Source organism: Empidonax traillii, unplaced genomic scaffold (assembly GCF_003031625.1).
Source record: "Empidonax traillii isolate 1590-97213 ecotype Southwest subspecies unplaced genomic scaffold, ASM303162v1 scaffold453:size478658, whole genome shotgun sequence".
Lineage (NCBI taxonomy): Eukaryota > Metazoa > Chordata > Aves > Passeriformes > Tyrannidae > Empidonax > Empidonax traillii.
The window spans coordinates 194351-209780 of NW_020955646.1; the positions used below are offsets into that span (position 1 = coordinate 194351).

At 36.8% G+C, this 15430-nt stretch overlaps 1 protein-coding gene across 4 annotated transcripts in view; it reads right to left on the minus strand.

Moving 5' to 3' along the window:
- Window positions 1–15430, minus strand: part of CDH19 (cadherin 19) — a 112600-nt gene that overhangs the window by 17530 nt on the left and 79640 nt on the right. For all 4 annotated transcript variants that reach the window (XR_003572514.1, XM_027895234.1, XM_027895235.1 and 1 more), the window contains 5 exons: window positions 14183–14302; window positions 13381–13545; window positions 12251–12435; window positions 10919–11172; window positions 8316–8452 (listed from right to left, as the gene is read on the minus strand). Coding sequence is in view for 3 of the 4 variants with exons in the window: in XM_027895234.1 (XP_027751035.1) it covers window positions 8316–8452; window positions 10919–11172; window positions 12251–12435; window positions 13381–13545; window positions 14183–14302 (861 nt within the window). In the remaining variant the exon portion in view is untranslated. The remainder of the gene's footprint in view (window positions 1–8315; window positions 8453–10918; window positions 11173–12250; window positions 12436–13380; window positions 13546–14182; window positions 14303–15430) is intronic.

Below are 15430 nucleotides of genomic sequence, written 5' to 3' on the forward strand. Positions count from 1 at the left end.
GTAAGTGTCAACTGTGCACTAGCTGGTGAGCTGAGGACCCATGAAGCATATAAGAGGACTTAGGATACAGGAAGGGATGCTGGGCAAACAGAATTAGGTACAGAAGGGATCCATGAGTGTGTGTGTGTGCTTGTGAATCTATAGAGTGTTTAACATGTGTGTATATCTGCACCAGTGATGTTGTCTGTGTCAGTCTGCGTGACTGACCATGTCAGGGTCATCGTTGTGGGTTTCTGAGATGTGCTCAGCTGTGCTACTGGCTGAGCCTGCAAACAGGAAAGTGTCAGCTGCAACCCTGAGCCTGGGCAGAGGCTTTGGGCCCCAGGCACCACGTTGGGCTCCAGTGGACCAGTGGCAGGAGAGTTTTGAGCTGAAGTGACTGGAAGAGCTGGCTGGATTTTCTTACATCACCTAATGTCATGGTTACCACAGTGATTGGTCTTTTAAGAATTTCTGTTACTCTTCCTCATAAGTATTTTCAAATTTTGAAGCTTTGGGAGAAAAAGACCACCAAAATTTATATGTTTTAAAAATATTTTTGCCACTGCTAGACAGTGAAATAGCAGTGGGCACTGACACCAAACTCTAGCCAACACAGAAAACTAAGATTTAATTTAGAATGACAGAGCTCTTCAATCCACTAGTCTCCAAACACATACTTGCAAAGAAATCTAATTTTGCTCAAGCAAATCTAAGGCAGAAATGCTGATAGGCTTCTCAGGTTAAAGTTTTATTTTTGTTCCAAGTATTATTGTTTTTCTGAGTGTTATTTACACCACAGGTTTAATTCCTAGGCATTTTGTACTCACGGAAGACATACTGCTGCTGTTATGCAACTATACTTTATTACTGTGGCTTTGTATATAAAAGATTTGGCAGTAAAGCTTATTCCTGTATGAAAAGGAAAATAAACTCTGATAATATAAGGTACTTTTCCCCTACCTTTACTGCATTTACACAAGATTATATTGCTATTACTACCTGAGACAAGGAAAAGCCAGACATAACTATACCAGTATCATGGTACAAAAGTTGTGTGCAGACTAGGCTGAAAAAAACCTATTTTTTTATGTAATGAAGATGTTTATAAATACGCCAACTGAAAACAAGGGAAGGAATACTTGCAGGTAGAACATTCTCCAGGAGAAATCATCTCAAGGCTTGGACAAATGCACTGTTTTCTGGGGCAAAACTGGCTGGATGGCTGGGCCCTGAGAAAGGTGGTGTGCAAAGTTAAACTCATTTGGCACTGGTCACAAATGGTGTTCCCAGCAGTCACTATTGGGGCTAGTCATGTTTGATACTTTTATCTATCATCTGGATGAAGGGAACACATACACCTTGCCTCAATTCACAGTTGACATCAAGTTGGTTGGGAGTTGTTGTTCTCTTGAAGGGTAGGAAGGCTCCGTAGAGAGATGTGGACGGACTATACTGATGGGCCAAGGCCAATTGCATGAGGTTCAACAGGGCCAACTGCCAGGTCCTGCACTTTGATCAAAACAACCCCACAAAGAGCTATAGGCTGGGGCAAGTGTGACTGGAAAGCTGCCCAGAGCAAAAGGACCTGTGGGGTGCTGGTACACAGCTGGATGAACAGGAGCCAGTAGTGTGCCCAGGTGGCCAAGAAGGTCAGTGGCATCCTGGCTGGTATCAGAAAGACTGTGGCCAGCAGGACCAGGGCAGGGATCGTCCCCGTGGGCTCGGCACTGGTGAGGTCACACCTCAAGTACTGTGTTCACTTCTGGGCCCCTCACTTCAAAAAGGTCATTGAGCTGCTGGAGTGTGTCCAGAGAAGGGCAATGAAGCCAGTAAAGCGGCTGGAGCACAAGTCTTATGAGAAGTGCCTGAGGGAGCTGGGTTGTTTAGACTGGAGAAGAGGAGGCTCAGGAGAGACCTTATCACTCTCTACAGCTACCTGAAAGGAAGTTGCACGGATGTGTAGGTCAGTCTTTTCTGACAGGTAGCAAGTGATGAGAGGAAACAGCCTCTAGTTGTGCCAGGGGAAGTTTAGATTGGATATTAGGAAAATTTTCTTTCAGGAAAAGATTGTCTAGCATTGGAACGGGATGCCCAGGGAAGTGGTTGAGTCACCATCCTTGGAGGTATTGAGAATACATGTAGATCTGGCAGTAAGCACATGGTTTAATAGTGGAGCTAGCAGTTTTAGATTTACAATTGGACTCAATGACTTAAAGGTTCCTTCCAATCCAAACTACTCTTTAGTTCCTGGATTCTATATTGAGTATCTCTTGGAAGTATCTGACAGGTATCAAACCTGTCAGCACATTGAATCATCACTTACACAACACAGCTCTAAGAAATGTCTGCCGTCCCCTCGGTGTAATCTATTATTCTAGTAGGCAAGAAATTTCTCTGCAATAGCAGCATTCACATTAACGTTGACATGTTATTGTTTAAGAATCATAATGAAAACATTTTTCCAGTGAATAAAATAATCTTAAGACATTCCAAGAATACTGAATATCTATCAACTTAAATGTCATTATCTCGATCTGCCCTATCTAAACCAGAGGTATGTCAATCATGAGAATATTCATTATAGTTAAAATATGTCTCAGGATTGCTCCTAGTGTCACTGCATCTGACCAGTTTAGAGGTCGTTAAGGTATTGTCTTAAATTAGTTAAATAAACCTTTAAGACAAAAGGAAAACTCCTCTCTGCCTTTTTTCCAACTGCCTCACTTTGGTTGATTCTTATATTACTTTTTTAATGTATAATTCACTAGTTGCTTGGAGCAAACATTTGTTTTCTTGGATCTTATGGAATCTATGCTGATAGCTTTGAGTCTTTTGCCAAAGGAAATGGCAGCAAGAGCAACTACCACAGAGATAAAGGGGTAGATAGTCAGCAGTTTCTCATTTCTATTTCTCCTGTGAAGTCATTAAAGCTGTGCTAATTTTCCAAACCTTATGATCTGTCAGAGCCATCTCAGAAATAATTCTTTGTGAGATAACATTTCTCTTGTTGAATCAAACATTCATAATAATACAATAGGAAATGAAATAATGCTCAGCTTGTCTTTTAGATAAACATAAAGAGTAGCCCACATCCCTTTTAGAAATAATATCATGAGTCTGGGGTTACTTAAACTCTTTTCCTGAAGTCAGAATTGGATGTGTAGGGTAGAGATGTAACTGCATTGTCATTCAAAGGAAAACTTTGTAGCTCTTAATAGAAAGCAGGGAATACCTTTGGTGGCTTCAGTTGTATAGAAAGTGGAACAGGAAGGATCCAGCTAGCTTTGCCTATTCTTACTCTATTTTTTTGTGAGATTTATGGATACTATACTACCTTTAAAGCCTATATTTTGTGTACTTTGTTGGCACAAACATTTAGATCTGTTTTTGGAAGCACATCTGTTTTCTTGAAGTAAAAAAAAAAATATTTTTTTTCAATAGTCTTTTTTCTAATTCTTTAATATATTTGGGTTATTGTGTCATGGTTGTTTTGGTGTTTCAAAGAATCAAAGAATCATAGAATTAACTGGGTTGGAAGAGACCTCCAAGATCATCAAGTCCAACCCTTGATCCAACCCCACTGTGATTTGTTTGTTTTTTTCCTCTAGCATATGGTTAAATGACAAAAAATACAATTTCTGTATGTATGGAAGTTTTTAATGTTTCTGAAATCACAACTATTTTGTTTTGATAGCAAGCAACCTATTACAAAACCACTCCTGGAATCAGTGTCTGGTGGATATTTAATGATGGTTTTGGTGAAGCAGACGTGCTTTGGTTTCCATTGGGGAACAAGGTAGGCAAAACTTACTTTGCCTTTTATCCCTCACACAGGAAAATTATCAGAACTTCAATTCAGCTCTTGTACTTATATCCTATATTAAGCCAAATATCTTTCAATGAGCAGAAAAATTCTTTGTCACAACCTCTATGATAGAGATTAGAACTTGAAAGACAAGGTGTAAGAGAAGAGTGTGTCAAGTGCAATAGGCTGAATCTGTGTGAAAATGAAGATAATGCTTTAATTGCTAGGGACCAAAAGGACTAACTTGAAAAGAAAAGCAGTAACCATCTCTAGAGATAAAATAGTACTCAATACTTGCAGGGGATTAAAAAAAGCTTAACACTATCATCAGCCAGAAAAAATAAACTTGAAATAATAACAGTAATACTAGCACTATGTAATGCTGGGAACTGAAGTACTGGCCCTTAACCAAAGCTGAACTATAAGATGAACTCTCCAACCTAATATTCTATTTAGCCTAGTATTGTATTTAGCTGTATATCTGCTTAGTACCAAGATGCTATATAATCCTTAGTAATGCCTTAAGAATACTCACTTATACTTGTTAGCACAGCATATTATGAGTAATTAGTAAGGCCTGTATGTGTTATAAATATGTCTTTTCTTTGCTGCCAAGGTTGTGAAGAACAAAAGGCTTCACAGAGTCACATCTGGTTCATATTTGAGATATCAGTGTGGCTGTAAGTTCTTTATTTAGTGACAAATCAAGGCCGTGGGGGATCTGATAGCAGATGGGCCAGATTGGCTCGCTGGGTCTCCCTCCAGGCCTTAGCCAAGCTTCAGGGGAATACCAATGGAGGAAGAAAGTCAGATTATTTTTGCACGCCATTCAAGTGATGTAAACTGGTTTGTTCAACACTGTATAAGCTGAACCCTTTTACAGCAAAGATGGAGGCTTCACTCTACCAGTGGACGCACTGTCCAGGATTTCCCATTTACCAGGAAAGGGTTCTCCAGTCCTTTGCTGTGATCAGGGGCCTCCCCAGCTGAAGCGCAGTCTGTAATGTATTATTTAGGGTAGCTGGTAATGTATCTCTCTCTTAATCACTATAAGACTTTCTTTGTTGTAATGATTAGATGCATTGCTAAGTGTATCGTTTCATAAGCCACTCTTTTCTTTTGTAATTCCTCACTATTTTGCTCTATGGTAAACTTATACATTTATTCTTTAAAATTGGTGTCTCTATTCCTTGAATCCATCCTCAGTACTAGGGGGCGGGAGGGGGAAAAACAGGCTGACAAAAAACGCTACTACTAACAATAAATGTTGTCATAATTTATTGTAATATTCTTATAGTATGACTGTGTTTTGGTTAAAGCAAATTTCTTTACTTCCTTAAGAAATTTCTTTACTTCCTAAAGAATGGAAAATTTTTTTTAAAAAGGATTACTTCACCAAGTTAGAAGTTTGTCAACAAGTATATACATATATATGACCAAAGCAAGAAGACAATTAAATATTGAATTATTATATTATCCGTTATTTAACTATACAAAGAATTGTCGATTTTTTAGAAACGTATTAAGTCTGCAACCTACTATGAAAGAAAATCTGCAAGACTCGGTGGTAAAATTGCTTTGCTTTTTGTACATTAATTTGCTTACGACTGGCAGATCAAGTAAAATTGATTGCAGAATCATACAAACATGGGATCATTGAGGTTGGACAAGACCTTTAAGTTCATCAAATCCAAATGTTGCCATAACACTGCCATGTTCACCACTAAACCATGTGCCCAGGTACGACATTCATGGTTTTTTTCAATACCTCCAAGGATGGTGACTCAACCACTTCCCTGGGCATCCCGTTCCAATGCTAGACAATCTTTTCCTGAAAGAAAATTTTCCTAATATCCAATCTAAACTTCCCCTGGCACAAGTAGAGGCTGTTTCCTCTCATCACTTGCTACCTGTCAGAAAAGACTGACCTACACATCCGTGCAACTTCCTTTCAGGTAGCTGTAGAGAGTGATAAGGTCTCTCCTGAGCCTCCTCTTCTCCAATCTAAACAACCCAGCTCCCTCAGGCACTTCTCATAAGACTTGTGCTCCAGCCGCTTTACTGGCTTCATTGCCCTTCTCTGGACACACTCCAGCAGCTCAATGACCTTTTTGAAGTGAGGGGCCCAGAAGTGAACACAGTACTTGAGGTGTGACCTCACCAGTGCCGAGCCCACGGGGACGATCCCTGCCCTGGTCCTGCTGGCCACAGTCTTTCTGATACCAGCCAGGATGCCACTGACCTTCTTGGCCACCTGGGCACACTACTGGCTCCTGTTCACCCAGCTGTGTACCAGCACCCCACAGGTCCTTTTGCTCTGGGCAGCTTTCCAGTCACACTTGCCCCAGCCTATAGCTCTTTGTGGGGTTGTTTTGATCAAAGTGCAGGACCTGGCAGTTGGCCCTGTTGAACCTCATGCAATTGGCCTTGGCCCATCAGTATAGCCTGTCCACATCTCTGCATAGCTTTCCTGTCCTTCAGAAGATCAACACTCCCACAGCTCAACTTGATGTCAACTGTAAAGTGAGGGAAGGTGCATGTGATCCTCTCACCCAAATCATTGATAAGGATATTAAACAGGACTGACCCCAGTACTGAGTCTAGTGGAACAGCACAGCTGACCATCTGTCAACTGGATAATGGTGGCTTAAGGATTTCTTGTTCTCAGATATGTTTAGAATACTATTGTTTATGCTTCAGCTTTGTACTAGGTGAAAGCTGATTACAACCAAGTAAAAATGGATCAAAGGAAACTTGATTTCTCTTGAAAATCAAGAAATATTTTAGACACAAGTTGGAATAAGTCTCTACAGGTTGCAAGTTCTGACAGCTTGCATTTATATTCCAATGAATTAGACCTACTTCTGGATGCTGTTAAAACATGCTCTCTCAATGGCACAAGGATAGGATGATCCACACCACAGGCCTGCGGTAACAGAGGGAAGCTTCTCTTACTCATCTCTGATCTCTGTCCCTTCAATGGAGGGAAATTATAGTGTATTGTATGAGTTTCAGGGCATCAACAGGCTCCTAGGGAGGTTGCTGGTTTAATGCAGTTTTAATATGTGCTTCAGGTGCAGTGAATATCTTGTTTGAGTGAACTCTAATGGCATTTTGATTTGGTTTCAGTGGAGCCACAATGTCATCCACCAAATGTCTCATGCCCAGAGTATTTGTTATGACTATATTAAAAGGACTAAAATTCTACTAGTTCAAGGTATAAATCATTCCAGGTATGCCAGACCAAGGTGACCTAATTTCAGGGCTTTTGAACAGAGTGTTATGGACAGTGACCATATCATCATTAAAGAAATAAAGAATAAGAATATGAACATAATGAGGTCTCCATTTCTCTACAACAACTTTCATTGCTGTGAGAGACTCATTTTCTTTTGCTGCAGGAGACAGTTATTCACTTGAAACATTTAGTTCATTCCTGTTTTATTGTTTAACTAAACAGAAAAGTCTAAACCAAAGTCATCCTGCTGTGTTTCCATAGTGCTATTGAAGACAAGACAAAACTACACCAAAGATCAATTTTGACAACACCTACCAGCTGCCTAACAACATGAGAAGGAAAGCACATTTATGCTTAAAACCTCATGGAAAAGCTAAAAAGGCAGATAATACTATAAATTTCTAAATACAAATTAAAGACTTCAATGAAAATGGATACTGACTATCCTGTAGCACAGTTCCAACAGAAATGTTCTACACATATACAGAGAGGGGAATAGTGTTGTTTATGAATATGTTTTTAAAATGGCCTTAGCAATAAATAGCATTTAACTGAGTTTCAGGATTAAAAAAAGTGTTAAGAGTATTTGGCAAAACCTCTCTGATTTATTGATTGGTCTCCAGTTTCATATGATTTTTCTCCTTCCCGAGGATGGATGGGATTAATTTTTAAATAACATCACATAATATTTTGTTAAATTGTCTTATAAAGCAGTAACTGTTAAATTTCTAGTGTTGCCCCAGATTTAGGGAACCGAAAGCATCAAAAGCATAAACAGAGGTAATTTGCATTTGACTTTCAAACAAAATTGGCAGGTGAAATCTATGTAAAAGTTGCTTCATAGATTTAATTGTTACTGAATAGAAGTCTAGCTGATTTGGGCCTTGCATTCACAATTAATTTGATCCACAGGTTTCTGACTGGTGTTAAATTAGACCCTGGCTAATTTCACACTAGTCAAAAATCTGGTGTGAAATTAACCAGGGTCTAATTTAACCTAAGATCTTGCACTGCAGGAACAATTCATATGCTTCACTGTAACTTGAAAGCGTTACACTCTTGATCCTATTACAATTTCTTTTTTTTTGTAAGGTCATCTTTTATGAAAAAGCACAGGACCTTGGAGCTCAAATCCATTCTGCTTCTATTTAACAAACCATTTTAATAATGTTCCTTATGTAGCAGGCAAGAGAAAGAAGCATGTATTCTCTGCTTATAAGAAGGCATATTCAGTGGATAATTACAGTTCACAGTATATAAAACACAGCATTCCTTAAATTTCTTACTCACTTGTTTCTGTGGCTGTAACAGTTATGTTGTGCCAAGAAGCTGTCTCTCGGTCCAGAGGTTTAGTTGTGATGATTGTTCCATTGTGTTCACTGATGCTGAACAGTCTCTTTAGAGGCGTGCTTTGGACAATAGAGTACCTGCACCCCAAAAAAAGTAAAGAGATTTCCTAATACCAAAATTTTTCATCAGAGGCAAGGACATGGAAAGCTACTGCCAGTTGAGAAAACAGAGCTGTGTATATATGCATATAAATGTGTGCTGCAACAACTCAGAAATCATGAAAAATGTACACTTATAAACATTTAAAACTCACTGCTGCCAAGATCAAAGCTCTTCTTTTTATAAAACTAAATATGTCTCAGATCTATATTAATGTGAACTGAATCTGAAATGTATTATTCATTCATACTTCTAAGTCAGGCTCACAGCAGGTGAATGACTTCGTTGAAAAGAAACAGCAAAAGTGCCACTTGTGAAATGAATAACAACAGCTAAGTGGAGGTATAATGGCAAATCTATTTTATCATTGCTGACAAGCTCTTATGCCAAGGGAACGGGCATTATAAAGACAGAAAACTATCCATAATGAGGTGTCTAGGCAGGGTACAAAATCCTAATGTAGGAGATGATTGCAAATGAGTCCTGTGTTCCTGAGTGTTCTCTGAAAAGGCTCCAGATGCCATGTCCATATGCGGGCATGCACATGTGAATGTGCATACATATATACCACTCAAATGGTTGAAGTCTAACCACTGATCACAGATCAGAGGTGGACAGAAAAACCTGTCCAAAGATATTGGTGCAAAAAAGGATATTTACTAATATTGTAAATGACCTACAAAGAAATATATCATATGATGCAGTTCCTAGTAGAGTCTATTCCATGGAAATAAAACCTGTTTGAATGTTGCAAGGTTCTTTCCACTCTAAATTTGAATTCCCTCATGAAACTACTCCCTTTTATTATACCTTTAATTGTGCTTGACAAAGCCTTTCTGTTTCCTGTTGACACTGGGGACTCCAGCTCAATTAGTGTACCAGAAGTTGGATGACTCTCTAACTTATTATTTATAGTTACGTTTTATCTGTTTTGGAAAATCAGTAAAGGATAAATCAAGGAACCATCACAACACTGTAAGTGAAAGTTATTACAATTTGAGCTGAATTTTTAAGATTTATAAACATCTATTTTTGGTTTTTTGTATTTTTGTGTTTTTTTTTTTTTTTTTTTGTATTTTTGGTTGGTTTTTTTGTTTATTTGTTTGGTTTTTTGTGTTTTTTTCCTCTTTAAGTGAGCATTCCTCATACCCTACATCAAAGCTTGTTCAGGGTTTTCTAATATTGTTGTGTTTTTTGGTTTTTTTTTTAATTAATTTGAATCTTGATAAACAATTGCTAAATATTCGTTATTTTTTTAATATTAATAATAATTCGTTATTGCTAGATATTCGTTATTTTTTATTACTGATGTAGTGAGGTTTTGTTGCATGGTTTTTTTAATTTGTTTACTTGAAACCTGGGGTCCACAAGGAAACAATCTTGTTTTCTATATTATAAGTAACTGCTGTTGTTTATGGTAGCAATGATTTTAAAATTATATTTATTTGCATGGCACTTAGCCCAGTAAACACACCTATATATTAGAAGTGACGTGCTCCAAAGAAACTCAGTGAAGCAATTTATGTATCACTGTTTTGGGACTATGCAGACATATTCACTTTGAGGCAAGTGCTTTCAAAATATTTCTAACTAAGAAGTCATAGATATGCATTAACATTTAACTGTTCCATAGGAGATGCTTCAATCATCTAAATAAACTACCAAATGATCCCTTTTTGGGTGGGAATAAAAAATTGCATGTATATTTTTATTCTTTCTTATTTAATGTAAGCTTACTAAATAACAGTAAATGAATATAAAATCATAACAAATCATTGCCTAAACCTCTGAAGCCATAACATAATATATTTATATGCCTGCTTTTAGAAGTGTACATACCATAAATTATTTTATGTCTCAACCATTTTTCACTGTATCCTAGCTTGTCTACATTGCATAGTACAAAGTGATGTCAGGCAATTCAGGAAGTTATTTAAATTATAATTGTATGTTAAAGATTAATCACCTGTTTTCTCTTTAAAAATTATTTATTATTAAAGTTTGAAAACAGGATCTGCTGTTACTGAGTTGAGTGGTTGGGTATCAGCTGGCTGGCAGTGAGCAATTGTTCTGGGTTGTTTTGCATCACTTGTTTTCTCGGGGTTTTGTTGTGCGTTGGGCTTTTTTCCCCTCTATTACTTTCTTTTCCTTTTTTCTTTTTTTTTTTTTTTTTAAATTATTATTAAACCGTCTTCATCTAAACTCATAAGTTCTCACAATTTTACCCTTTCAATTCTCTCTTACATCTCGATGGCTGGGGGAATGAGTGAGCAGCTGTGTGGTCCTTTGTTGCCTAAGTGGGTTAAACCATAACATCTTGAGTAACGTAGGCTGTCACAGTGAGAGCACAATTAACTGTGGTTATGAACCAAGGTAAGGAACAAAAATACAATTTGGAAATCTCAACTACATTTATAGTTGAGACCTGTTCACATTTTAAGTACCTGACTGGACTGTCATCATTATCTGGATCTCTGGCAGTTACGACCCCCACCAGGGAGCCACTCATAGCCCCTTCAACAACCTCCATCACATAGTTCTCTGAGGTGAAAACTGGAGGTTCATCAGCATCTTCCACATTGATTTTGATAATGGTTTTGTCTTCATATGGTCCTTCTTTCAAAAAACGCTCATCAATGTACTTGTTCACAACTTTTGCGTGAATACTGTATCTTCTTTTGCTCTCATAATCCACTGTCTGTTAAGAATAAAAGAGAGATTTGAAATACTTCTTTCTTTATATTTGAATTAAATATAGTTCCATAAATGGTGTGAGATTAAAGACAAAATAGTGTTATAATTCATTTGGGAATATTTGAAAAAAAACCAGTTATTTTTAAAACTAGTTGATTCTCATATTTCTTTCTTTTTATGTTAGAAACACTTCAAAATTAAACTGGTTTTGTTTGCTTTCATATTTAGGCTGGTTTTAGTGCTACAGTCAGACAACACTGTAAAAAAAAATCCTAGTTACATAATTATTTTAGATAGTCTTTATCTACTCAAATAATTAAAAAAAAAAAAAGACTTGTTAAATAAATAGCTTTCTGAACAAATTCACATAGCAAAAGAAACAAACAAACAAACAAACAAGCCCCTAAACCAAAATTAAATAAAACAAACAAACAAACAAACAAAACCACCACACTTTTAGCTTTCATTTCTTCCAAACCCTGGATTTCACTACACTATCAAACTCTATTTCCATTTCAAGTGATGTCCTAGATGCCCCAGAAATACTCTTGTGTGATCCAAAAAAAAAAAAAATTACACAGTATCAAAGACTTATAAGTATCTTAATTCATAAGCTGGTATTTTTGAGTGTATTTAGTGTCTTTTCAAAGTTATGTCATAACAAAACCTTCACTGTCTATCTAATACTGTAATAAATTCTGGCTTCACGTAACAGGAGATGTTGGAAGTAAGTAATATTGTTTGCACTGATAAAAATTGATAAAAATTTTACAGATGGTGCACAGAAGAGATAGAACATTTTCTCACAATGGGATACACTGCGTTGCACTGCTAGAGATGACATTAAGATACTCTGACTGTCACTGTTGTATTCAGCAGTAATAGGAATGAGTCAAAAAGGTAAACAGAAAGAAAAGCATTTTTCTTTTCGTCTGCCTAATATTCCAATCAAATCACAAAACTTAAAGAAAGAAAAAAAAATAGTAGAATCCAAAGAAAAAGGCCTTTTTTAAACACCCAGCTTGTTTGTGGAAATTCTCTCTAGTATTTAGGTATTTTTTAGAAGGTTTCTGAGATCTCACCTTTTTTAATAAGATAATTCCTTCTTGAGTCTCACTGTCAGTAATGATGTCAAAAACATGTGAGCTATCTCCTTCAATGGAATAGTTCATGGCTGCATTCTCCCCTATGTCGTTGTCTTCTGCAAAGACTTTACCTACAGTGGTGCCCACAGGAGCCTCTTCAGAGACACTCATATGGTAGAGTCCTAAAGAAACAAATACTGGCACAGTTTAGTGATTTGTCTTAGTTAATAGCTGCTGTAGCTATCATGGCATGTGGCTCTCAGAAAGCTGGGGAAAGTTCTCAACTTTTAGTAGAGTAAAGGATAAAATCTAGCATTGTATAGATCATGGGTACAGGGCATGACAATCTTTCCACTTACAGGTCCTCCCCTCTCAGCCCTCCTTTAGCAATAAATAGAGCAAAGGGCAAGAGGCAATGGTTTTAAAAGGAAGGAGGGAATATTTGCATTAAATATAAGAAAGAGGTTTTTTACAATGAGGGTGGTGAACACTGGCACAGGTTGTGCAGAGAGATGGTGGATACCCGTTCCTGGAAAAATGCCAGGTCAGGTCGGATGGGGCTCTGAAGATCTTTGCCCATTGAGGGGTGGTTGGACTAGATGACCTTTAAAGATCAACACAAACTATTCTATGATTCTATGAACTAGCAGAGTGAAAATACAGTGGAGGACTGCACTTCACTAGTTTATCCTGACAGCCCAGTGAGCAGCTCCCACATCTGCTAGAAACTCCCTGGACAGATAGGTTCACATCATTTACCAAAAATTTAACAGTATCTGCCAAAAAAGAATGAAGAGAGGAGAGGAAGAAAGAAGGTGCGTGAAAATAGTGCTTAGGTAGGGCAAACTAAAGGGAAAACAGTTTAGTAAGTGATTTGTCTCCAAAGTCTTGCAGTAAGTAAAAACAGCAGGCCTGAAACCTTTTGCAATGATATTTTTTTCTCATGATTTTTGAGCTTTTGTGGGGGCTTTTTTTAAAATTTTTTTTTAATTTTACTTTTATTTTAATCTGTATTCTGAAGTCGATCCACTGTCCTGTTCTGAAAAGACCTGCCCGTGAACCTAACAGAACTACAATGGATCCAAATTTCTTCAAGACTTCAATTAGTGTAAACAACCTATACTCACGCTGCTGAAATTTAGGTGGATTGTCATTGATGTCAGAGAGGTTAATGGTAACAGTGGCTGTTGCTGAAAATGCCCCTGGTTGCCCAACCATGTCTTTGGCTTGGATGATGACCAAATACTGGTCTTTTGTTTCTCGATCCATTTGGGCAGCCATCCTGATGACCCCTAAAAATGAAAAGTATAGTGTAATAACATATAACAGTCTCATTTTTTCCCCATCATCTGACAGTATAATATGGGTATAAAAATGTATCACTGGACCTAGCTATCAATTTCCATTCTAGACCATGCACAGCAAAACTGTCCTAATACTGGGAATTAGTACTCATGGTAGCAAATGTGCTGTATGAGAGATCCATTCTGCATATTTAGAGTTCTGGGAAGCAGAATACTCCCTATATTTCCTTTACCATATATAACCATACTAGAAAGTAGGTTTTTGGAGGGATGTCCCGTATCTGTGGTTCCTCCAACATAGAAGTAGAAATGTCACATAATGAGTCATAGAGCTGTTAAATGAGAAGTGTTCCTAGATGCATTTGTTGAATGGGGTACTAGTAATCCAATTCTTTTTTTTTAACACGATATTTTGCTAACTAAAATTTGGATGTTTTAGAGAGAAAGAATTTCGACTTTCTATGGGAAAGAAAAAAATAATTTTTTTAGATCTAGGAACTATGCAAAGATGTAAGAGTGTAGGGTGTTATCAGTTCATCTTTGTATTGACATGAAGAAATATTTTTGCTTGTATCCATTATATTAGTTTATGAATGTTTTCAAGTTACAAGTTCATTTGTAATACCTGTTTTTGGCTCCACAGAGAAATATGGCTGTCCTTGAATGAGACTGTAAAGCAGACGGGCACTATTCCCATAAGAAGGATCATCACCATCTGTAGCTGTTACCTGTATAACTGAAGTACCTCAAGGAAAAAAAAAATAGATTATGTTTATTTTCTTCTTGTATAAATTATCTCATAATTATAGAACATAAAGTCTTTCAAAACCTTTTAACATACCAGATATATTATCAGAGTCCTAAAAATTTACAAAAGCAAATGACATCTTCTAAAATTTATCATTAAAAAGGGAAAATATTTCTCCAGCAACTATTCTCGCTGCATTCAAATTTAAAAATAATTAAAAAAATGTACAATTTTTTAGCACTACATTTATGTTGCTTAAAATACTACACATATTTTCCCTAATTTCTGATATGTGAATGGACTATAGCAGATTGTTTCTCAACCCCTTCTATATTCTTCAAAGTATTTTATGGGAGTTTCCCACAGGAATAAGAAAACACAGATACTTTATCACCAGTAGACCCATTGGTGCTAAAGAAATTAATTGTTAGCAAGCAAAGCAGCCAGGAAGTATAACAAGGCTCAGATAAAATTTTTTATCGTTGACTCTTTAATGAGCTATCCCAGTGTAAAAAATGATGGCAGAATTCCCAGTACAACAACCAGCAAGATCAAACTGTAGAGCTTGATTTCATCTCTGATGGGAAGCTCTTTATATCCTAGGTAGAAGATTGACTGGCACTACCAGTAATGACTGTCCTTTAAAAGAAAACATTCCCAGTAACATAATTTTGTAAGGTAATAATTATTTTTATCTTTTTTCCTCACCTAGGTTCTGCATTAGAATACAAATATCACTTCTCATGAGGAATAGTGGGAAATCAAGATACTTTCTAAAAATTTCTGGCAATATGTTCACATGGTTGCACTTGCTTACCAATATAGCTTGCATAGTTATGCTGTAGGAGAAAAGAAGAAGAAACAGTGGAGTGCAAGGGAGTTAGATCAGAAACACATTTTTTATGACAAAGACAAAGTTGATACTTGTCTCCAATAAAACAAATATATTCATTGCTGAGTTTTCTAACAGTTAAACCGTTTTATTTTTAAGCAGAAATGAAAAATGATTTCTCATATAAGAATATGCTAAATTAAATATTTTGATTTTTTTAAAAAGTATGTTTTGCATTTTCTCTCAATTTACTCAGCAACACTGCAAGTGATTCCATAATGCATGTTATCTTC